Raw genomic sequence first — 23,972 nt, 5'->3', positions numbered from 1 at the left:
GAATAGTGTAGAAATTTAGCTTTGAAGATAATTGCGCAAATGTACAAGGAATTCGTTGTCACCTGCACCTTGGATGATTTCCCGGGGAAGCTCATTCCAGGATTTTAATGTGCGGGGAAAAGATATATTCATAAACGCAGTTGTACGAGCGGGGATTTCTTTAATCTTAAGCACGTGGTCGAGACGGTGCGAAACATGTGGGTGGCAGCAGATAAGCATTTTTGTTGAGTGGTGTTTTGTGAAAGTATACCTCTCTCAGAAAAGCCATACGAAAAAAAGCGCGACGTGATGCAAGCGTAGGCCAGCCAAGGGAATCTTTTATCCGAGTAATGCTACTTGGAAATCTGTAGCTCTTCCTAGCAAAACGAGCAGCGCGGTTCTGTATGGCCTCGAGACTACCTATGAGATTCTGCGTGAAGGGATCCCATACCGTGCAACCGTATTCCAGAATCAGACAGATATTTGTGCTATATAAGAGTTCCCTTACATCTTGCGGAGCCTGCTTAAAATTTCTCTTAGTGATGGGAAGAGTGCGGGCTGCCTTCATTGTTATAGATTCTATACATTGGTTCCATAGGTCGCAAGAAAATGTGACTCCTAAATATTTAGCGTGGGTTACCTGAGGGATACCTTCGTTATTAAGATTGTATTGTGTTTGGAATGGCTTGCGTTTCTGGGAAAATTGAATGTGGTTGCATTTAGATGCGTTTAGGGACATGAGCCACTGGCTGCACCAAAGGCAGATGCAGAATCGTCTCGGATCTCTCTGTACAAAACACAATCGTCTGCGTATAGCCTTATACTTGAAATTACGCGAGCACCGATATCATTGATATATCCTCTTCAGACCTCGCGTGCATTAAAATGCACATTTGCTTCAACCTCTGTTTTAAATTTCGCGCCACTGCTGCAGCAAAGACCGCGCGCGCGACCACATCCTCTATCATGTGCTGCCATCTGCCCACGAATTCAGGAAGCGCACCGCAGTGGGAGCGCCGTTCTGAGCTTAGAAACATGGCGTCTTTCTCGACATCAACATTCTACTCGAGGCGTCCAAGTTAGTTGCAACTTACGCTATACTTGTCGGGTAATACTTTTTAATTATTGTTTTAATCTACTCGCAAAGTGTTTAGGAGTAATTGCCGCACGAACTGTAACTTTAAATGCCTACATTTTTGTTCGCGCAAGCTGTTTTCTTGCAGTGTGCATTATAATGCACTCTCGGTCTCAATTTATGTTTTTGCATGCCTATCCGCTTTACACTCTCATGTGTTCCTTGCTCTTGGGTGTGAAATTTAGCGTTTATTTCTCCTAGGACTCACTGATAAAGAAGCTGATCGTGTGCACAACGTGCAACATTTTCCTGTGCGTAACAGCAATGCGAAACTGCTACAAGCAGTTCCACTCGAAATAAGAGGTCTGTTTGTAAGGAGCAGCAGCTGAATTCTTTTGCACATGAGTGTTGTACAAATAGTATGTTTTAAGACCCAGTGTGCATTATAATGCACATCCTGATGCGCAACATCCGCTTTATCTAGAAGTGCAATTTTTTTATTGTGCAATAAACTATCTGCAGACATTCCAAAAATGTGCTTTTCTCGCCCCTGTGTGGCCACACATTCCACCAGGTCTGAGGAGGGTATATCAAAAATAAAAGTGGTCCGAGGACCGACCCTTGGGGTACACCGGATGAAACGGGAACATTTGTTGATGAAACACCATTAATTAAAACCTTTTGAGACCAGCCGGTTAGATAATTCTGAAGCCAGCACAGAATATTGCCTGGTAAACCAAGATAAGAAAGCTTGTATAAGAGGAGTTTGTGAGAAACCTTTGTCAAAAGTTTTCTGAGAATCTGGCAGTACACAGTCTGTTTGTACACAAATAGATCGTGCAAGAATTAAATTAGTTGAGTGGTACATGATTGGTCGGACCTAAACCTGTGTTGGTAATCTACAAAGAAATGTTTTTTTTTTTTTTTTTTTTTGTGGTTGATTAGGGCTGTGTATATTATATGTTCAAGTGTCTTGCAAAAAACACTAATTAACAATATAGGTCAATAATTTGGAACCAAATCTTGGCTACTGGTCTTGTGAATGGCGACGACGTCTCCAATTTTCCAATCCTCCAGTAGTGTGGAACTTGAAACAGATATGTTATACAGCAGTGTTAAATATTTAGATATGACAGAAGCGCAGGATATGAGGACAAGATTTGGAATTCCATCAGCACCTGGTGCAGAGTTTGGTTTTATGTTTTGAAGAAGCTTTAGCACTCCGTAACCATCAATGATAATTTAGAATATCTCGTTAGAATATTTGGCCTTATCAACATCGTTAAGGATAGAGTTGTTATTAAAAGTGAGTGGAGGTATGCCCGCATCATCCTTGCAGTTGGACTTCGCCAGTTTCCAGAATTTTTTGGGATCATTTTAATTTTTGAGCCCAACGAAAGAAAGAATGCACTTTTTCAGATTTTATTTTGCGTTTTATTAAATCACCTAGTTCCTCAAGGCTAGCAAGTAAATCCGGTTTTGGGTGGGCTCTATGCTTTCTAAACATTAGTTTCCTCTTATTCACGAGTGTTTTTATTTCTCTTGTGAACCATTGCTTATCTGACCTTTACTTTCCCAAAAGTATCTTAAATGGTATATATAATTCTGTAAGGGCGAATATTTTTTTCTTGAACTTCAACCACAAATACGTGATGTCTGATGCAGCGCTGTGAGACTCAAACAAAGGAAAATAATTTTCTAACTCTAAGGCAATTGAATCATAATCACCCCTATCGTAGAGGTAAACCTTACGAGGCCGAGTGGCAGGTAAAGGAGGGCAATCACATAAGAACTTTGCGGTTATTCCCACATGATCACTAATGCCAGGGATTGTGAAGACAGATTGAATCAGGGATTCAGAATTAGAAAAAAGTAAATCAAGCGTGTTGGCATTAATGCTAAAGTACCTAGTAGGGACATCAACAAATTGGAAAAGGCCATGGCTGGCAATAAGGTCTCCAAATGCTGTAGCCAATGGTGCTTTGGAGGAAAATATGGGCATCTTATTTACCCAGCGGGCATCAGGCATATTAAAATCTCCCCCGATTACGAAATAATCTGTTGTCACGTTTTGCAGCTGATCGGATAATGAAAAGAGGGGGCGAATACTGCTGTCACTGGGTGGGCGATAAAACGCTGCCATCGTAATGTGCTCGCCATTCTGAAGCACGACCTTGCACCATACCGATTCGCATGTTATATTGCTAGAATCTATCTCGGGATGGTTTTTTAAACTGGAATAAATACACCTCCGCTGCGTGAATTTCTGTCTTTATGGTATGCTTCATATTCGTGGGGGAACACCTCAGAGTTGGTGATGGATTCGTCAAGCCATGACTCGCAACCGAAGACTATATCCGCGTTTAGGGAGGATAACAGGCTCGCTAGCTCATCAGTTTTATTTTTAACACTGAGGCAGTTAACAAGCAGAATATCAAGATTTGAGGCACACACACTCGCAGAAGACACAAAATGCTCAGTAGCAAGACGACGTTCCAGGTGTCGTGTGGGAACTACTTTTTTGACTGCACAACAGTTTTGGAGACAACATCATAAAGATAACAGTGCCCATCAATAAACAGCTTGTCATGCCTGAGCTTGTATTTCAAAGACTGCGCTTTGCCAAATTCGAGCAGCTTTTTTCGCGCAACACGTAGTGGGCGGGAAAAATCTTCGCACACAGAAAATTCAGTATCTTTGAGTTTGATGCCTGAAGTCAACACATATTCTTTATCTTTAAACCTAAAAAATCGTGCAATGATGGGCCGAATTTTGTCTTCATTGAAAGAGCCAAGTCTGTGGGCGCGGTCAGTGTTAACTGCGTCAAGTGCAACCCCAAGTTTATCGCTACAGAACGAAAAGGCTTCTTCGGACTCCTTCCACATCTCGGATTTACTATCAGGCAAACCAAAAAACAGAAGATTATTTGCTAAGTCGGAAATAACCTTTTCCTGACCGGACTAAGTCTGGTCATTACTTCTAAGATTGCAGACAATTCAGATGTTTCTTTCTGGGTGGACGATTCACGTACTTCGGTAGGGCCAGGAGTCGACTCTACGTCACCCGACAATAATGAAAGCAATTGTGACACAACAGCACGGTACACTGCAATAATGACTTGTTTAGCAACTGCGAGAAGAACGTTTTTGGCGTCAAAGCATTTCTTTTTTTCACATGCTCAATAAATAAAACTGTAACTTGTAGTAAAACTTCAACTGCAATTTTCTCAGCTTCCCTTTTTTTGCATATGTGCCTAACCTTACAGGGGTTGTCAGGTAGCTTTTTTTTTTTTTCAAAGGATTTCTATAAATGTTATACCGTTGAATTTGGGATGAAATGAACTGCAAGCTGATGCTATTTTAATTGGCTCAATATCCCTCATATAAATGTTATGAGTATTAATATGAGCTCATTAAGTTTTCTGGAAGCTGTACTTGGCATAATTAGACTAATTCTATCCAATAAACTATGTTTACAGGAATAAAAATAGCATCAGCATGCACGGCAGGTCTTAAGCTACAGATCCATACCATTTATTTCACCCGCCGCGGTGGCTCAGTGGCTAAGGCGTTGCGCTGCTGAGCACGAGGTCGCGGGTTCGATTCCCGGCCGCGGCGGCCGCTTTTCTGATGGAGGCGAAAAGCAAAAACGCCCGTGTGTACGAGATTTCGGCGCACGATAAAGATCCCCAGGTGGTCAAAATTAGTCCGGAGCCCTTCACTACGGCGCGCCTCATCGCCTGCACTGCGTCGGCGCGTTAAACCCTACAATCAATCAATCATGCCATTTATTTCCAAAAAAAAGAATAAAAAGCCCCTTAACGGCCCATAAGAAATTCCTTAATTAGGCTCCAGTGTTTTCTTTGTAACTCAAAAAATAATTATGCCACGAGAAAACTAATTGCATATTTGAAATGAGGAAAACAAAAAACATATGCTCAGTGATTTTCATTATCATAGACCAATTAATGAAAAAAGTTCATTTCAAGACCCTCGTCTCCCCTTAAATCCCACAATCTATCAATCAACCAATCAAAGTTAATCAAGTTCATACTCTGGCACAACCAGTGTGCCATAGCCATCATGCATTAAAGGCGCTGGAAGACAGAAGACTAGTTTGGTTCGTTTAAAAGGTTGCTATAAACTTCAGACAATAAGGCTAGATAAGGAGGAGACTAGATGGGAGAGGGCCAGCTCTCACTCTTCTCAGCTCCCACCTTCTCACTCTTCGCCTGTGGCATAACAATTGTCAACTGCCGACAAAAGCTCTTTATTACCGATAAACATGATTGTGCCTCCCATTTTGCTTGATCGTGCTGCTTCAATGCTGGCATGGAGTAATACCTCGCCAATGATGACACCGCTGTCATTGTGTATACAGAATTTATAAGTTTGTTAATGCTGTATTTGCGGTCTCTTTTGGTGCTGACACCTGCCTTTCGGGTCAGAGTGGAGTTGAGTGAGTTATTGAAGGCTAGTTCCTTCACTCATTGTTGGCAGAAGAAAGGTATGTGCACTGTGTTCCTGGTTTTGGATCTTGGTAGTGTCCACAAAAAGAAACTCTACTACTAACAAATCCTAGGGAGGCGAAGCACCCGTCAACTGTTTCAGTGTGTGGTCGAGTGAGGAGGATTCTACGGTGAGCCAACGTGGGCATGCAGCAGTGCAGCAGACAGTGGCTTAGTGTTATTTTCCCCAGTGTCTAGTGGCTATACTCCCCAGATGGCCTAACAGATGTGATAATTGGGAATTGCTACCCTGCACATGATTCGGGCATGAGCAGGCTAAGTGAAAGCTTTCTTGTTTGTGTGCGTGCGTGTGTGTAGGCACAGTTTTTATCCTCAGGATCTCCTAGTTTCAGCTGAGCAGTGTCTACTATGCAGTAATAGGTTGGCCAGGGGTTCTCCCTTACTTAAAGCCTGTACCTAAGAAAAGCGGTGTTTTCTTTTCCCAAGTAGCTTTACCACGCCTGAAAAGGCAAGTTGTCTCACCAACTGAGCATGTTTTAGTTCCACTAGCTTGTGCAAGGACTGAGAGGATAAAAAAGGTGTACTCATAGTTCTGTTCTTTTTATTTCTGCTTTCAAAGATGTCTTTGAAAGATTTCTCAATTCTTCCTAGGTGTTATACTGACATAGTTTCCCTTACCTATGCATTTTCAGGCATTCATATGGGACACTCTATGTACCAGTAGCACATAGTGTGTTTGGAACTGTTACAGGGTGCGTTTCAGTACATGAAAGTGGGCAAAGCCTGGGAGAGACGCCAATCACCATTGCATGCCCTTGACAAAAGTTCCTGATAATTAACACCAGCCAGGCAGCTTCTGTCTTCTCTCCTCCTCAATCCTTTCCTTTGTGGGGCAGCCTTCAGCGGAGCATGGCCCAACCTTTGGGGTTTTTGAGGAGACTGTGTGGTCGGTGTCTCTACTAACTGTGTGCGCCTAATTGCTCTGTGAAACCAATGTTGCTGTGCGGATGTTCTCCCTGTGGTGCAGGAAGGGACAATGATGACGCGCCGGGCACGGCAGCAGGACGTCCGCAAGCTCTACGAGCAGCTGCCTGTCGTCGAAGGTGAGCTTGTCCGAGTGTGGCAGCAAAGGGGACACGCGGGTCATTGCTCTGTCTTGGGATTGACGGTAGATGCCCCGGAGCATTTAGTCAGTGAAGGGATTTTGTTAGTTTTAGTCCTTAGATGTATTAGCCCTTTGTGGTCCGTTGCTGGGCCCTGCCTGACAACACAGCACGGCCGTAGCGGTCCGCTGTCAGGCAGCGCCGGACAAGGGTCATCACCACCAGCCTATCTACGCCCGCTGCAGGGCAAAAGGCCTCTCCCATTAATCTCCAATTATCCCGGTCCTGTGCTAACTGCGACCAATTTATCCCCGCAAACTTCTTGATATCATCTGCCCATCTAACTTTCTGCCGCCCCCTGCCACGCTTGCCTTTTCTAGGGATCCACTCTGTTGCCTTTAATTACCAACGGTTATCTTGCCTTCACATTACATGCCCTGCCCACGCCCATTTCTTCTTAATTTTTAACACACGTCTGTACCCTGACCCACTCCACTCTCTTCCTGTCCCTTAACATTACACCTATCATCTTCCATCCCATTGCTCGCTGAGTCGTCCTCAATTTAATTTAAGTTGAACCCTCTTAGTGTGAGCCTCCAAGTTTTTGCCCCATAGGCGAGTAACGATAAGATGCAGCTGTCATACACTTTCTTCTTCAGGGACAATGGTAGGCAACGTTACTAGAATAAACTCAGTTTCGGAGCTCCGCATCTCCGCCAGCGGAGGAGGGTGGGCCAAACGGCGGTCGCGAGAACTAGCGGCACTGCAGTCAAGTCTTGCGCTACTCTCGGGGCATCGTCTGCTACTGCGGCGGCGGCGGCGTGCCGCGGTGGGCCGCCGTGGAGTTGCTCGCGGCGGCTTTCTAGTAGTGCTATGGCCGAACTTAAACATTTATCATCCTTGCAGTCAACAAACTTCAAAATTAGTCATCCTTCCAGTTGACACCCCGCATCACATTTACCCACTGTTTACGTAGATATGCATACGGTCGTCTGTATGCATTGACTCGCGTGCGTTGCTCATTGGTTGGCTGATTCGACGGTGGGCATATATTTGAGCTGTGTAGATTGCGTGTAACTTCCATATACGGGAGTTTCTTAGCGAGTGAGCATTTTCAGCGTAGTTCCGATAACTACTGAGCTGTCTTATCTCGACCAAAAACGACCCAACACGTTTGTAAGATAGTGACTTGATATTTTATTTATTTATTTGAGGTCACCCTCAAGGCCCGGGTAGGGCGTTACAGAGGGGCGTGGGTATAATAGGTACAGATTTATAATGAGCAGACAAGAAAAACAAGCGTACAATGCAAAATTATGAAGTAACAACAAAACAATGTACTGAAGACAAGAGGCACAAACAGGATATGTGCAAAAAAGTGGACTTACTCAACATACAAGAACATTGTAGAAAAAAAATATTCATGTTTCCTGCTATTTACAAAAAAGCCATTATAGAAAAACAGTAACCATGCTTTACACGATTTTACACTAGTTACAATGCTTTACAAGTTTTCGCAACGGCTATCCTTAGAGCAGAGTGCAAAATGTTACAGCAACTTCACCTTTTTTCTGGCATTTTTTACTTTTTCAGACAGCTGTAGTTCTTGATTGCTTTTCTTGCAAAAAAATAAAGAACATTCGCATCACAATGTAAAACTTAACTACTGTAGCCATCATATCTTGATCATGAGCAGTGCAGCCCAAAGAAGGCAGTGGAAACCACTCCAACTTTGCAAGGAACAAACGCGGAATGGCACCGGGCGCGAGCTCCCACTTTCCGCGTGCTATCAAAATTTCTTGTCCGGCAACAATATGACGGTAGTGCTTTACAATGTCGTCATCTCCAAAATGAATGTCACAGACTTTGCATTTCGCAGTTAGCTTTTTTTTTTGCGATGTAAAGCTTGCTCCCACCTTTTGAATTCCGTAGGGTCCTTTGGTGGCCCAAAGAAGTGGCGTGAAGTGGAGTAGCCGTTGCGGTAGCCGCTCTTGCACCTCGGCGCAAAGCAAGTCGGCATGCCGAACCGTGGATGACTCTCTTGCTCCTCCTACGCTTTGTACATGATGTACGTGTCTTTGTGCAAGCTCCTTCGCATGGCCGAAAACAGTTCCAAAAATAACCGACGAGCAAAGCGTACACACTCGCTGCCAACGTTACTAGTAATGTTTGTCGCTGCAAAGCACGCACACGTGCACCGACGAGCTTAATGAAAACCTTCTGGAGTGAAGGAGGCGCCCGCTATTGACGCCGACGCTCGCCAGGCAAAACAACACGTGTTTTGCCTGGCTTCAGGCAAAACGCGTGAGGGTGGTCGTTCTGGCCCGCATGGCAGTAAGACAGTTTTACTGAACCTCATCAGTGGGAGGTCCCGTTAACCAGCTTCCGGTGTAGAGTTCCTGTGCTGAATTTTTATGTGCGCCGGGCTGGTCTACCTTCTACGGCATTTCGAATTAATTCCGGGTGAATAAAAATCATATACCCCTTTGTTGCTTCCACCGAGTACCTGACTTTTGGAATGTTTCAAGCGAATACGCATTACGCCCGCGAACGGCTGAAGGCGTATTCGATCATATTTAATCGCGTACGGCTACTATGGAGTTGCTTAAACAACTGCCTTACGCAGCTCCTTTGGAAGGTAGTAGGGTTGTTGGTTTTTGACACCCCTTTTCTTTTACGCAACCAAAAAATGCTTTCAGGTGGTTCTGAGACATCTTGTGCGTGAGCAAATTCTGCAGCTTCCTTGTTTCCACAAGCCTGTCAAAAGTTGCCATGACACTGTTCATACGTATGGGGAGTCCTAAAAATACGGTTTTCTTGAGGCCCTCAATTGCTGATTTTCCTTGTGCATCCTGTAGTCCTGTTATGTACAATTCAGCCTTTAAAAGTCCTCATTGAATCTTCATTCGCCTTTAGCAGAGGTGCCTTGTACGATCAGGTGGAGGGATTTCTTGAGTTCAAAACATCAAAAAGGCGGTCAAAGATCCTTATGAACTTAGTCGCAGAATCCGCACCTTTAAATTGTGGATTAAAGCTTTAACGTGATTTCGCAAAAGTCGAGTGCACCTGCGCGAGATGAACTGAGCGTCAGAACTGTAGGCGAACTTTCATCTTCGGTGATCCAATGTCTTGTATGCACCACAAACAGCGCTGAGGCCGGAGGAGGTGAGACGAGCCCGGCGCATATAAAATTTGAGAATAGGAACTCTACATCGGAAACTGGTTAACGGAACCTCGCACTGACGAGATTCACAAAAACTGTCGTGTTGTTGCACAGGCATAAAGGCACGGCATTTACAAACGTGTTGGGTCATTTTTCGTCGAGATAAGACAGCTCAGTACTTATCTAAACTACGCTGAAAATGCTCATTCGCTAATGAACTCCCGTATATGGAAGTTAAACGCAATCTACACAGATCAAATATAGGCCCACCGTGGATTCTTAGCCAGCTAGTGAGCAACGCATGCAAGTCAATGCGCTTACAGACGATCGTATGCATATCTACTCAAACAGTGCACAAATAGGATGTGGTAACGTACACTGGAAGGATGAAGATGTTTAAGCTTGTCGACCGGGAAGATGATATATGTTTAAGTTGAGCAATAGCAGTACTAGAAAGCCACCGCGGTACGTCGGGGCGGCGGCCCGCCGCGGACGGCTGCTGCGGCGGCTCGCCGCAGCAGCCGCTACTCTCGCCGCTACTCTCGCCGCAGTAGCAGACGACGCGCCGAGAGTAGCGCAAGACTCTACTACAGCGCCACTAGTTCTCGCGCCCGCCACGCGGCCCGCCTCTCCGGCGGAGCTTTCCAACTGAATTTATTCTAGTAACTTTGATGGTAGGCTCGCATTCATTATCTGAGAATGCCTGCCGAATGCACTCCACCCCATTCTTATCCTTCTAATTATCTCTGCCTAATGGTTGGGGTCACAACTTGGCCTAAATAGAGATATTTGATTACCACTTCCACTGCCTCGCCACCTATCTGAAACAGCTGTGCTGTCCCGAGGTTATTAATTAAGCATTACTTTAGTTTTCTGCATATTAATTTTCAGGCCCACAGTTCTACTCTGCTTGTCCAGTGCGGTAAGCAGGCTTTGCAATTCGTCCCCCAAGTTACTTAGCGAGGCAGCGTCATCAGCAAATCTGAGGTTACTCACGTATTCTCCATTAACCCTTATGCCCACCTGATCCCAATCCAACGTTCTGAATACCTCTTGTAAAAATGCTGTGAATGACATTGGAGAGATTGTCTCCCCTTGTCTGACGCCCTTCCTTATAGGTATTTTACTGCTCTCCTTGTGTAGGACGATTGCAGCAGTGGGCCCATTGTGGATATTCTCTAGTATTCTTACATAATGCTCATCTACACCCTGATTCTGCAATGCCTGAATGACTGCTGAGGTTTCGACCGAGTCAAATGCTTTCTCATAATGTATGAGGGCTATATATAGGCATTGAGTATACTCCGCTCATTTCTCTATCACCTGATTGATCGTGTGAATATGGTCCATTGTTAGTTGAATAGCCTTTACGGAACCCTGCTTGTTCTTTAGGTTGACTGAAATCTAAGGTGGAAGAAATTTTGTTAGCGATTACCTTGTTGAGTACCTTGTAGACGACTGACAGTAAGCTGATCGGCCTGTCATTTTTCAAGACCTTCATGTCATCTTTCTTATGGATTAGGATGATGTTTGTTTTCTTTCAAGAATCCGGTACACTCGTGATCATTCGGCATTGCATGTACAGGTTTGCCAGTTTTACTAGCAAACCTGTACACGGAATGCCTAATGACGTGAAGAGGTTCGCGGTTAAATTCCTCGTTCCTTTTCCCTGCGATGCGTGCGCATTCTTTGTACACATTAGGCGCCATCTGTTGAGGGATAGCGCACTCTATTTTTGTTTACATGATGCGCCGTCTCTTGAAGGATAAGGAAACTTAGTTTGTAGAAATTTACTTCTTTTTTGCACTAGGGTGCAGCACAATGTTGAGCACGGGCCTTCTGGATCCCAGAGCATTCTCAGTAGTGTGCTGTTCGCTGAGATGCATGGCCGCTTTTTCCCCGCATGCATTTTACGCTGGTGCATTTGTGAAAGCGATGATCACTTTAGGGAGGAAAAGAGTTTTCACCATGGGCAATTCTGCTGGTGCATTTAGCAAAATCGATGATGGCTTTATAGGGTGGAAGATAATTACGTGCCTCCATCAGACAGTGATGACAGTGATTTGACAGAAACGGGTGTTTAAATATCAGTAAAAATGTTGGGTGCAGAATGCAAAAAAAAAAGTAAATATCCTGCGAGCTTTCCTTGCTCAGTTTGTGTTTTCCTTTGCGACACTGGAAACTGGCAAAATGGTTTCGGGCTAAGACAGCTGGAATGTGGGAAAGGTTTCGAACCGCACAGGGTGAAAATATCTTGTTTCGGGTGGTGATGACGATTATCCTTTGCGACAGGGGAGCCCATCGACTGGATCGCCACAGACTGGCTGACCAAGTGGCTGGCCCACAACGAAGAGAAAGTGCCACCGGTGGACAACTCTCCCGCTCTCTGCCCGCACTCACTGTGAGTGCCGCTGCTCTGCTTGCAGCACGGAAGCGAATTTGCGTAAAGGTTGTCAGAACTGTTGCTGCGAGCTTCCGGTTTGTCACATTAAAAGAGCTGTGGCTTTGGTGGGCTTTGATAAAAGTGTGCCATTCACCGTCCTCTTACACTGTGCAGGCTAGACCCTCGGCATGTAGGGAAGGTGAAGTGCATCAACAGCCGAGCGGTAAGTGTGGCCCTTTCGTCCTGTGTTTGTTGGGGGAAAGCTTGCTCAGTGCGCTTGTTTTTCCTGTCACAGGCTGACCTCATCTACGAGAACTTTGGAGGGGGCCCACGGCTTCGGTGAGTGGGCTGTGATAAGTGCTCGCATGTTGTCTCGACTTTCAAATCACAGCTCAAGCAAAAATCAGGAAAGAATAATTTGTGCCCAGTGCCTTACCTATGTGAACGTCTTTTCACAGTTTCTGATTGCCTGTTAGCAGTGGTAGTCGAATGTATCTGTGCTCTTACACTTAAACAAACTGCGCAAGGTTGTATTTACAGTTAAAACACGAATTTGCAAACCCAAGTTTTAATAGATTTTACCAATTTAAGACTGAAATTTTGATTCTGAGACAACTGGTCATCGAGATTGACGTTTGGTCTTTATGAAAATTTTGAGTTAAGGAAATGTTTTGTGTTTCTGTCAACTTTACTGGGTGTCAACAATAGTGCCCATTTCCACAAACTAGTGATGCAAGTACAGTAAAGCACATCTTCTGTTTGCCATTGTATGCCACGATGCTACAGGGGAGCTAACAAAGACTTGCTTAGGGGCTGGTTGATACAGTCTTGCATTCAAATTTAAGGTGTTGCGCTGCTGAGCACGAAGTCACGGGTTCGATTCCCAGCTGCGGTGGCTGCTTTTCTGATGGAGGCGAAAAGCAAAAACGCCCGTGTGTACGGGATTTCAACGCACGTTAAAGAGACCCAGGTGGTCAAAATTAATCCGGAGCCCTCCACTACGGCATGCCTCATCGCCATTGCGTCGGTGCGTTAAATCCTACAATCAATCAATCAGCATTCAAATTTAGCGTTCGCTGCATACCTAGACGAGATTAAACAAGAAACGGAGGGTGGAACAGACAAACCATACATTGGTGCCTAATATAAGAACTTAGGTCCTGCATCTTGCTTCTGCAAGGATGTATTGCACACCAACACAGCGTTTGTCATTTCCACTGTCCCTGTTTCTCGTCTAAGTATGCAGCACATGCTAAACGTGATTTTCCGCAGTGGCTGGGTTTGAGTGCGCTGAGGGGGCTTTCTGTTCAGCTGGTGCGATTGTCTTTGTGTGGCAGTGCGTTGTTTCAGTGTGGCTCCTGAGTTGTCTTCTCTCTGCCCCCCCGTGCTGCAGGGAAGCGCTGTGCCGCAGCTGCGTGGTGCAGCAGTGCCGCTACCTGAGGGCCCGCACGCAGGTGCAGGAGCACCAGCGGCTGCTCTCCAAGATGCTCAAGTACAAGCCCAGCGGGTAGGCAGCATGCATGTTCCGCTTCCGAGAGCTGGCACATGGCCGGCTGGGGAGGGACACAGACAGGAGTATGCTTGCTCATTATTGGGAAGCAGTCAACAATAGGTCGCCCCTGTCGTTAGAAAGAGTTATTGTACAACCAGTGATGACTACCGGGCAACAACGGGAGGGCAGTTCCACAAAAGATGCCAAACAGCTGCTGGCATGTGGCATTGGAGGCATTCGGACTCAAAGGACACCTGTGGGTGCATCTTCTTGGAAAGGGCCAGAGTAGAGCCACTGGTTTAGGGGCTCCAGGCCAGAGTAGGTGGGGCTTCAGACCGGACTTGACGAGGCAGAGAAGTTCGGTAGAGGGTCAAGGAAAGTTCTGAAGGGGTCCCGAGGTCGAGAGGGTTTGCCCAGCTGGTCAAACAGGTACGTTTGTGGCTGAACCCATAGCAGGCTTTATGAGAGTCGCAAAGGGATACTACTGAGAGCTCAGGGGAAAGGGAAGAGACTGGAGCCCTGGCTTGCAGGGGTAGAAGTGTAGCATGGGCTGCTAGCCTGTGAGCCCTCTCATTTCCAGGTATTCCTCTATGGGCCAGAGTACAGTCATTGAGGACCAAGTTTCCAGCTATTAGTATTATAGGGAGTGTGGCCCGGTACGAACCTCACGAGCGAGTGGCAAGGATGGTGGTGAACGACGAAGATCGCGCAAGGCCTCCTTGTTGTCTTTGCTCTGCGGACCAGGTGCAATGTGCAGACGTGACAGCAGCCGGCCTTCACTTGTTCCCTCTCCCCTCTTGCAGCACGGAGGAGCAGGTGTGGGTGGGCAAGCAGTCGTTTCTGCTGTGGCGCAAACTTGCCCTTGCCCAGGTAGCGCCACCGGCCCAGGAGGCAATCAACGGCAACGACACAGGTGGGTGTGCAGGCCCTTCTGGGCGCACATCTCTCTCTCAGCACAGGAATCTGTTGAACAACAGGCGGCCCAAGGTTGAGGATTAGGTCCAGCTTCCATAGGCCCTTTTTAACTAAGTCTACTGATGCTTTCAAACAGAATAGGGCAATGGGAATTAGCATGTCCAGGAAGATGGCAGTGCAGCCCTTGTCCTTGTTTCCCTTGCCTTAGTCCTTTCAACATGGCGATCAAACAACTAGCCTTATTTGACCTTTGAGCATACTTTATTGTCAACGCCACAGTTGAACTTGCATTTGAATTCGGTTGAGACAGGCTTGCTGCTGTGTGATGTACAGATAAAAAGGGCCACTGTCATTTCTTTATTCCCTTTTCATGCTGTCACTGGAGTAACACTTGGACTCAGGTGGTGTGACAGTATTGATCGTTACTCTTTATAACTGCAGCGCAGAAGCACAAGCTAAATGAAGGGAAAAGTATCGATAATTCGCAAAAAAATGAAAACGTGTTTCACCCTAATACACAGACAAACCAGACATCCAAGGATGATGGTACCCTCCAGTCTTGAGTTTGTCACCTGGTGCTTTTGTAATAGTAGGTCACCAAATATGGAAACCATTGCTCTTTAGCCAAGAACAGGTGCACCCTGCATTTATTAATAGTTTTTTTTTTTTTTTTTTCGTTCAGCCTCCCTTTAGTGTAGCAAAAGCATGACACATTATGTGCATATGTGAAGATATGCCTGCTGCTAACATTTTGTGTAGGTCTTGCAGCGAGCAGTGCAGAAGCTGCTTTCATGCAGACCCTTTCTCTCGGTGTTGACTGCATGTGACTCTGCGATGAGTGATAATTGGTTGTGCTGTAAAGTGCTGCTTGCAATAATCAGCAAGAATCCCCTTCTCTGCCCCCCGGTTTTTTTTATATAAGAATGTTATGTTCACCCATCCACATTTAAAAGGGGCCCTATTGTGAAAGCGCAGTCCTTAACTGGTGATACACCCTATTCTTCAGGGCCCACGGATGAGGAACCAGAACCTGCACTGCCACCAGGCTTTCCGGTTAGCTTCAGCTTCAACGAAGACATCTGCTGCCCGCATGGTACGGTGAAGCACTGTTTGCTCTGAGCATCGTGGGTTGTGACAGCAGTATCGCCACTTTGGCAGCACTATGTCTGTGCCCAGCGGCCTTCATCGCTCTGCATGCTCGGTATTCAGGAAGCACGGCTGTATAACCCGTCGTGACAATACCGGCTAGTCTTACCGTTATAGCAGGAGTGGTGTCATTTCGCAAAAACTCAGCGTCGTCGTTGTCAGCACTTTGAAGCCTCAGCGAAAAGAGGGCACACCTGGTGGAAGGAAAGGAGGGGGGGGATTTACTTTGTAACCACAAATCTGATGCCTAACCACAATTACACTGGTAGCTTGGACAGTACTATTCATGACTTTTTTTTTTCTTTTACCGACTCCAAAAGCTGAATTGTCACAGACTGTCCTTTATGCATGCTTATGTGAAATATGGTACAGTCACTTATGCTTGGTTGTAGTAGGTTGTGTAATATTTTCAGGGGTGTGTGGCTGAGTTGTCTGCATTGAAACCTCAAAGTGGAGTGCAGGGCGGATGTTGGGCTTAAAACAGAAGCACCTGTTGGCGGGGGGAAAAGAGGCAGTCGAAGCAGTGCATATCACTAGTAAAGCCAGGGGTTTGTGTGGGGCTAATCATCTGTGCAGTGTGGATGCACTGGTGCCGGAGGTTTGATCGGACTCTGACTAAGTCGTATTGAACTGTTTTTACTTTGCACGTGATTTCTCGGAGTACGGTCCAGTCGTGAGGATCCATTGGGGTTTCAAAAGGGGAAGAGTGGTGCAAGTAATGGGTTAATCTTTCAGAACACGTTACGATGCGGTGTTGCGTTCCTCCAGGTGGCCTGCATCCCAACAAGAACTTCCGGCGACTCGTGGGCCTTGACGTGTGGAAGGTGCTCAGGGAGCACTTCTCGTCGGCCCCCGAGTTCCTCGAGAAGACCCAACCCTGCCAACTCTGCCTGGTCAGTGGCATGACTGTTGTGTAGAACCTGCATGCTGCTTTTCTTCCCTCGTTTGACCACGGTGCATAGAATCTGTTGTGAGCCAGCTGAGCTAGGTACCGTATTTTCGCGCGTATAACCTGCCCCTACATATAATCTGCACCCCCAATTTCAGCCCGCCAGAAAAGACAAAAAAATCCGGGGATATAGCCCGCACATTTGACACAGGAAATGCTGCACCAAAGCTACTGCTCAAGCAACGCATCACACACTATGTAGACAGAAAAAGCGTATATTTAGCAAGTAGAATGCACTGCCTGCAAGTCAAAAGTTACAATTCACTAATAAAATTCAGTTAGAATGCGCCTGCCCTTGTTTCTTTTTTTTTTCCTTGTCCTTGTATGTTTTGCACAATTGCTGTCATGGAAAACTTAGTCAGTTCTATTGCGTAGGAGCTTCATGGCACAACACGCATTGCCGTGAAGCTGCACTGAAGGAAAAACCCCGCGTATTATCTGCACACCCATTTTGCCACTGAAATTTTCTCATTTTTGGTGTGGGTTATACATGCAAAAATACGGTAGGTGAAATTTCAAAGAGCTTTGGGTCCTTCGGCATCGATTTTTCTTTTGGGAAGGGTGATGCATGCGATACACCATGGTCCTGCCTTTCAATGCTCTTGTAGCTTCGGGATTTGGAAGGTACGCAGAAGGGAAGACAAAGATTTTCACTTGTGGTGCAACGTTGGATTCACACATACAGTCTAAACCACTTATGACAATATTAAAGTGCCACCAAAAAGTCATTGTTTAACCAGTAATTGTTATAACCGCGTTGGGCAGAAAATGTTACTTTTGTAACAAGGTTCGCACAGGTCTTTGAAAACATTGAAAACCCTTGAATTTAGAAGTGTGAATGTCAAGGCCTGGAAAGTCCTGGAATTTTTAAAGCGTCCTTGAAAACCCTTGATTTTTCCGTAGAGAACCCATGGCCCTATCTTTTCACAAGAATTTAAAGTGTTTGTCGTGAATTTCAGGTGTTAAAAATGTAAAGAAACATTGTAACAATCAAGTTTCAGTGTATTGCGTGAAATTACGAGTTGTGGATTCTCATTATTACGAGGCAACATTGGGAGCAGCACTCCTCAATAGAATTCATGTCACGATACAATCCCGTGAAAGCCGGCTTCTTTTCTCTATCTTGCATGTTCCATCTAGTCTGTGGAAGGCCTTTCATTGCATGTTTGCTGTGCCTCATACGCTCCATCTGCGTTTGCTTTTACGTGCAAATGGTGGACGTGTACATAGTTGATCCTGCCTTGCCTTGCAGCAACACTTGCTGAGTTAATTTCAGCCGATACTCTTGCTGACAAAGCAGGAGATGCAGGCAACATTAACGAAGCTTTGAAATCAAACAGCCTCAGCAAAACACCAAGAAAAAAGAAAAACCCCTAATACAAACTATGAAATAAAAAATAAAGCTCGGGGAGCATTCATGAACCCATAGTGCCTATCTAAATGTGCATTAATGTTCTTAGGTATAAGGCAATGTCAAAATTTGGCATTGTGTTAAAAAAGTTATAAATAATCCCAGATAAAACATAAGATGGGGACCTTGAAAATGTGTTTTCTGGTCCTTGAAAGTCCTTGAAAACCCTTGAATTTTTGCTTTTGAAGCCTGTACTAACTCTGTGTAAGCATTTGGTGGTTTTCACCCAATACCTATTACGAAACGAAAATGGCCAACCACCCAGACGTAGCCATGTGTTTGCCAACCGAATCCATTGGGCCCCTAGGAAAGACCACCGTCCTTCACAAAGGAGGAAGTCTCTGCATCGAGTCCGTGATCTTTCTTTCTTTCCAATGATTAGCAGATTACATGTTACTAAAGTGGTATTGTTTTCGTCCTTTTTTTTAATATTGACAATTGCGAGTAGCCTTCACCCTGCTGTAGCTTGATTTTAATCTAGACAGTGTTGAAGAGGTGCCCCCTGCCATTTTTGTTTTCTGGTTCAGCTGACAGCAGGAGATAAGAGGGGCAGTCAGCAGGTCTCTTCCTTCAGGGATACATAAAGGCACCAGCTTTTTCTGGCTGTTGGAAAGATAAAAGATGCCGCAACTTATTTCATGCTTAACGTCATGCCTAGTCGCACACAGTGCACCCATGATCTCTCACAGATCTCCAGATATTATACTTTACAGAGGCTCATACTGTCAGGCTCAATAGTTGTAACCAATAGTAAGGAAAATGACCATTGTAACAAGCAGTTTATTTTACCATACAACATACAGAAAAGTTGATGGTGCCGCAACTGTTCATTTATATATATCCAATATATTGTTATAACCAGTATTGTTAAAAGTGGGTTGGACTGTACCTGCAAGCTTTCTGGGCTGAGCATGTATTTTGCATTGACCCTGCATATGTAGGCAAAGTAAGATGGGTATGTTTTTGCAGTACTTCTTGTGTGTTCAGTTCATATGTCAGCGGGCAAGTTTTTTTGTCATCAATACCTACTAACAGAGGGCTTGTCACATATAGCAGAATATCTGGAGTTCATTCAAGTCAAATCTTGATTTAATCATTCGCTGGTACATATGCTAGGAGCGCAAAGAAAAAGCCATTCAGAAGTAACTTGGCAGGGTCTGTGCCCCCCCCCCCCCTTGTTGGCAGCATACTGTAATACTGTTCAGAAATATTAATTGTGACATTTAGCATGAGGATGCAAAGTAGTCTGATTCCAAGCACCGTCAGATTGACCGTGGATCACCTAGCTGGAACCGCTAAACACGAGATTTAAATGTGGAAGGATTTCCTTGGCTAGTGTCCCATAACAGTAAGCATAGTTGGGCCTTCACGGGCCAGTTAAAGCCTGGAATGGGATATTATGTTGGATGTGCTTCACCCAGTTACACCCTGGTTGAAAGCAGGCTGGTGTTCAAGAATGGCCGTGTATGATGCAAGTGGCAAACCACTGCATTGTGCCCACCGACAAAGCCGTATGGTAAAGAAGGTCCACCGTCTAGTGACCACAAGAACAGGACGCCAACTGCTTTGTCGCCGGGGATACAATACCCCAGAAGAACAAGGCAATTGTTCCATGGACATACTCACAGCCATAAGGCAAAGCATCTTATGTGGCTCCCATTCCACGGAATATGCACCCTCAGTTGCACCAAGGAAGACGTGCGGCGATAGCACAGGCATTAGATATAATCCACGGATCAAACTACAAAACTGTGTACACGGACGCTGCGGACTACGCTCGCATGGATACATGACAGCTGTCATCACCACATGCACCGAGCACGTCGCCAGTGTCGCACTTACTGGATTCAACACTACCCAAGCAGAAGAAGCAGCCATTGCTCTTGCCATTGCCCACACCTCAGCCGGTACAATCATTACTGACTCTCAAGCAGCTTGCCAAAGCTACCTACGCGGAAGAATATCAAGACCAACTGCAAAAATCCTGCTTCAGCGACCCCCTCAACACAAGATCCGTCTGGTTTGGGCCCCTGCCCACTCGTCCCTTCGCGGAAATGTCATGGCCCACACAACAGCTGAGAATTAGCCTACCGGGCACCGCGCGACGACTGGCTTCAAGCTGCTCATCCCCTATACTCGGGGACAATTTTCTGTGGCAATGGAGCGAAAGCTACGGAGGGAGGGGGAGGAGGAAGCTAACTGATCTGTGTTACTACGCAAAGTAGTTCCCAATAAACTAGTTTCGGTTTCAATTTTGGCGTGACCGATACGCATTTGATACAGTTCATTTCTTCGCATAAGCTCCGTAGTTGAGTGCGCTGAACCACGATCACCAAGCATGCAGCGACATTAGTGTCTCCTTCCACATGCTTCATTTGTTTGTAAACACAGGCCAACGCTTTGACTGGACACGGCCCGAGCGGCTGTGAACTGGAGACCGACTGTGCACTCTGTATCGTTCAGATAAGAAGTGAATTTTGTAAACGCTGCAGTTTTGACGGAATGCACCGATCTGTAAACTCTTCTACTAGGCAGCACCGCCGGCATATGCGGCGTACTTACATAGCGCGGTCGTGGTATACCGAAAGAGCAGCATGCACACATGCTTACGCACATGCTCGCTTACGCTGGGAAACTGGCTAACCGAACGGATTGCGAAAACGGTGGAAAGTCCCGGTTGCATCAGTCTGACTTGGGCGTATACTTTGCAAACCACTTGCTTCGTTTGTTTAGACAGCGAAGCTTTACAAATCCTATGGGAGAATGAAGTGGCGAGCTGCTGAAAGCCGTCAACAAAAACACCATGTTTTTCTTTTCTTCTTCTTCTTTTTTCTCTCTCTCTCTCTCTCTCTCTCTCTCTCTCTCTCTCTCTCTCTCTCTCTCTCTCTCTCTCTCTCTCTCTCTCCCCCCCCCCCCCCCCCGGGAGGGAACCGTTGCGACGCCAGCGGCGACAGCCGCAACCAAAAATATCCGAAAATGTAAAAAAAAATGATCTCTGTTTCATATATTCTGCCTAGCAATTTAGTGGCATTATCAATGCAAGTCTAAAACTTAAGGGGGACGCGGCTTTCAACTTCAGAAAAATGACCAAAACATCGTTTTTTTTTTTTGAAATCCACATATTCGGCTTCTATGTTTCCTAATCTGTATGTCTGCGAAGTTTTTCCGCTGAAAAGCGTCGCAAAGTGGCATAAAAAAATAGTTTTGCCAGGCGCGGTGATAAACTATCAGCGCAAAAGGGCGAAAAAACGGCGATTTTCGGAGCGCTGTATCTCCGCAACGGTGCCATCGGGCGCGGCCATTTTGATATCGTTAGATCGGCCGAGCGTTCATCTTTCCGGTTCCCCTCGTCTCTTTTATCTTCGTTCATTCACAAACGCACGAACAGCAGAAAAGAAATGACGCACAAACGAAGCTAGAAATAGATGCTGAAGCGCTATTCGTCCTCCGGTCGGGCCGCGCCAAGACGGCCCTCCTGATTGGGTGTCGCGGCGCAATGCAAGATGGCGGCCGCGAGATCTGCGTAGTGTGCGGTTTGAGTTCATTTTCGGTGCTTCGCTCGGCCAAGTTTCTATTCAATCGGTGGTATTCAGCACGGACGTTATCGCGATAGGAATGCCTGAGATCACGAGCCAGATTACGGGAAGTTGTGTGGCTCTAAAGGCGGAGGTCATCGAACGCTTCATGGGGCGCGTGACTCTACCGTCGCCAGACCCCGGAGGGTGACGCGGTGTGCGCGCTTGCGATAGCGGTTCGTGAAGTGAACTTTTAGTCGGATTTGCGATGTTTACACGCTTAGTTATTGCTGTGATTTGATTGTGGGCTCGCTAGCCTTGGGAAAGAAACGGTCGACGCGTCACACGCTGCGGCGCGCACGGCATAGCCGACGCGCATTGCAGCATCACATGTCTGCGCAACCGGTTACAATTGAACGCTCGTAGTTGTAATTAATGCCTGCGACGTTAGATTTAATCTTAAAAGCGACCTGACAAGCCATTTCAGGGATAATCAAAGTACGATATGTCGCGGTAAGCGTGCGCTGCGATGCGCGCGAGCCATATATTGCCTTTCTTGCGCAACGTTTCCCGTGCGCTTCTAATAATCATGCAAACAGGTTTGATTTAGGAATATAGGAACAAAAATATGTTCTCTGCGTTGAAAATTTACCTTACTGTCGCAGTATTTAACAGTGATTTTTGTAGGGAAATGACTGACACCAATGCATATAATCATGGCTTAGGGCATACTGACTGTGCTGCGAGAAATGTTGGATGCCGTCAAAAGTAGTGAAAAAAAACCCCTTCCATCAAAGTTGGAGTTATGCACAGTATTATACCAAGCTTCAAAGTAGTTCATTTGCACCCTTATGGTATGCAAACTGGCAGGTATGCAAACTGGCAATGAACACCTGCACGTATGAGTACTGAATTGCTGCGCCAGGCAAAGTAATAAAAATTAAAACATAAAAGACGCCAGAAATTTTCAAATTTAAGTAAAAAAAACGCTTCACTTGTTGCCATGGGGACAACACTGCAAAGGGAAGTTGTCCCGTGCGATACTGCCAACCAGCTAACCTACTTTGCATTGAAAGCCCATTGAAAGCCATCTCTCCCTCCGTTTGGTCTGCTAACTGGGCTATGTACTGTTCACAGAGGAGCTGAAAATTATGTTTTGTGGAAAGAGAAAGGCTGTAAAAGGCACTCCAATTTCAAGGCAAGGCCTTCCAGAAGCCCCATGTTCAAAAGGACATGAAATGCTACAACCGTGACGACTTTTGATATGTGAAACCTATGTTGCAACTTCGGAAGCCGTTTTCTCAAAACAGTTTTTTTTGCCATCTGTGTCGCTTGTTCCAGGGATTTCTTCGTGACCGCTGGGTCTATTTTGATTCCGTTTCTTGCATTACATTCCTTGATGAACTGTTCAGGTCGTGACACTTTTGGTTTTCCAGATTTGTTTTTTGTGATTTTTTAAATCAAATAATCGTTCACAGTTGACATGCCTGTTACACATTAACCTCTAAAAAAATGAAAACTAAAAAACATTGTGTTGTAAAAAAAAATTCTAAAACTGTCACGACCTCGCCCATTCATTTGGGAATGCAAAGCACTTCGAACAAGTTTTCTATCATGTTTTATAAGCCACTCAAGCTCGGTACAAGCGGAACAGAAAGAAAATTTAATAAATTAAAAAGTTATCAAAATATTACCTTGAAATTTTTATGGTGTTCTAACAGAAGCATTTCCAGTTGATGTGCCAATTTTCATCAAAATCCACAAAGAAATAAAAAAGTTGATTTTGAAAGCCACGTCCCCCCTTAAGGACTAAATATTCTTGAATTGCCAAGGTTACCGCCGGCCAATTATTTTTGTTGAACTACTTCCAGGTGCGCAGTGAAAAGGCGTGGTCCGGCTCTGTAGCCTTGACTGCATTGCCACAGAAAGTTGTCCCCGAGTATAGTAACATGCCAAAGCATTACACAGCACTACAAGCTGAGTAGGCAACAGTATCCTCCTGCCCATCCGCCACTCACCAAGGAACAGGAGCATAACCTCAGGCTTTTGCAGACAAACGTGTTCCCACACCTATCTAAACTTCGTGCCATCAATTCCAGCCTCTACAGCACCACCTGCTCACACTGCGGTGAGGTCTGTACGATCTACCACATGGTGTGGGCCTGCCAGAAAAATCCAAATATTCGCCCAGTCCCCAGCCCTTCCCATGAGCAGTGGGAGAGATACTGGCCAGCTCCAGCAGCAAAACTCAGCTTTGGCTGGTGGAAGGTGCAGAGAAGACAGCAAGCTCCAACGGGATCCTGAAATGAGGAATCCGACCATGTGCTCCCCTCCCCCCACCCCCACCCCTTTTTTTGCAAAATAAACTTTACT

General features: G+C 45.6%; 1 protein-coding gene across 2 annotated transcripts in view; it reads left to right on the top strand.

Moving 5' to 3' along the window:
- The window catches only part of LOC144144520 (ubiquitin carboxyl-terminal hydrolase 48-like), a 98,528-nt gene that overhangs the window by 29,592 nt on the left and 44,964 nt on the right, over positions 1 to 23,972 (top strand). For both annotated transcript variants that reach the window (XM_077676004.1, XM_077676005.1), the window contains exons 13-20: positions 6,550 to 6,625; positions 12,081 to 12,189; positions 12,346 to 12,394; positions 12,467 to 12,510; positions 13,565 to 13,678; positions 14,467 to 14,576; positions 15,585 to 15,671; positions 16,493 to 16,617. In XM_077676004.1, coding sequence (XP_077532130.1) covers positions 6,550 to 6,625; positions 12,081 to 12,189; positions 12,346 to 12,394; positions 12,467 to 12,510; positions 13,565 to 13,678; positions 14,467 to 14,576; positions 15,585 to 15,671; positions 16,493 to 16,617 — 714 coding nt within the window. The remainder of the gene's footprint in view (positions 1 to 6,549; positions 6,626 to 12,080; positions 12,190 to 12,345; positions 12,395 to 12,466; positions 12,511 to 13,564; positions 13,679 to 14,466; positions 14,577 to 15,584; positions 15,672 to 16,492; positions 16,618 to 23,972) is intronic.

This window comes from Haemaphysalis longicornis, unplaced genomic scaffold (genome assembly GCF_048455015.1).
Source record: "Haemaphysalis longicornis isolate Haplotype H1 unplaced genomic scaffold, Haemaphysalis longicornis Haplotype H1 scaffold_7, whole genome shotgun sequence".
NCBI lineage: Eukaryota > Metazoa > Arthropoda > Arachnida > Ixodida > Ixodidae > Haemaphysalis > Haemaphysalis longicornis.
This window is presented reverse-complemented; position numbering and strand designations above follow the sequence as displayed.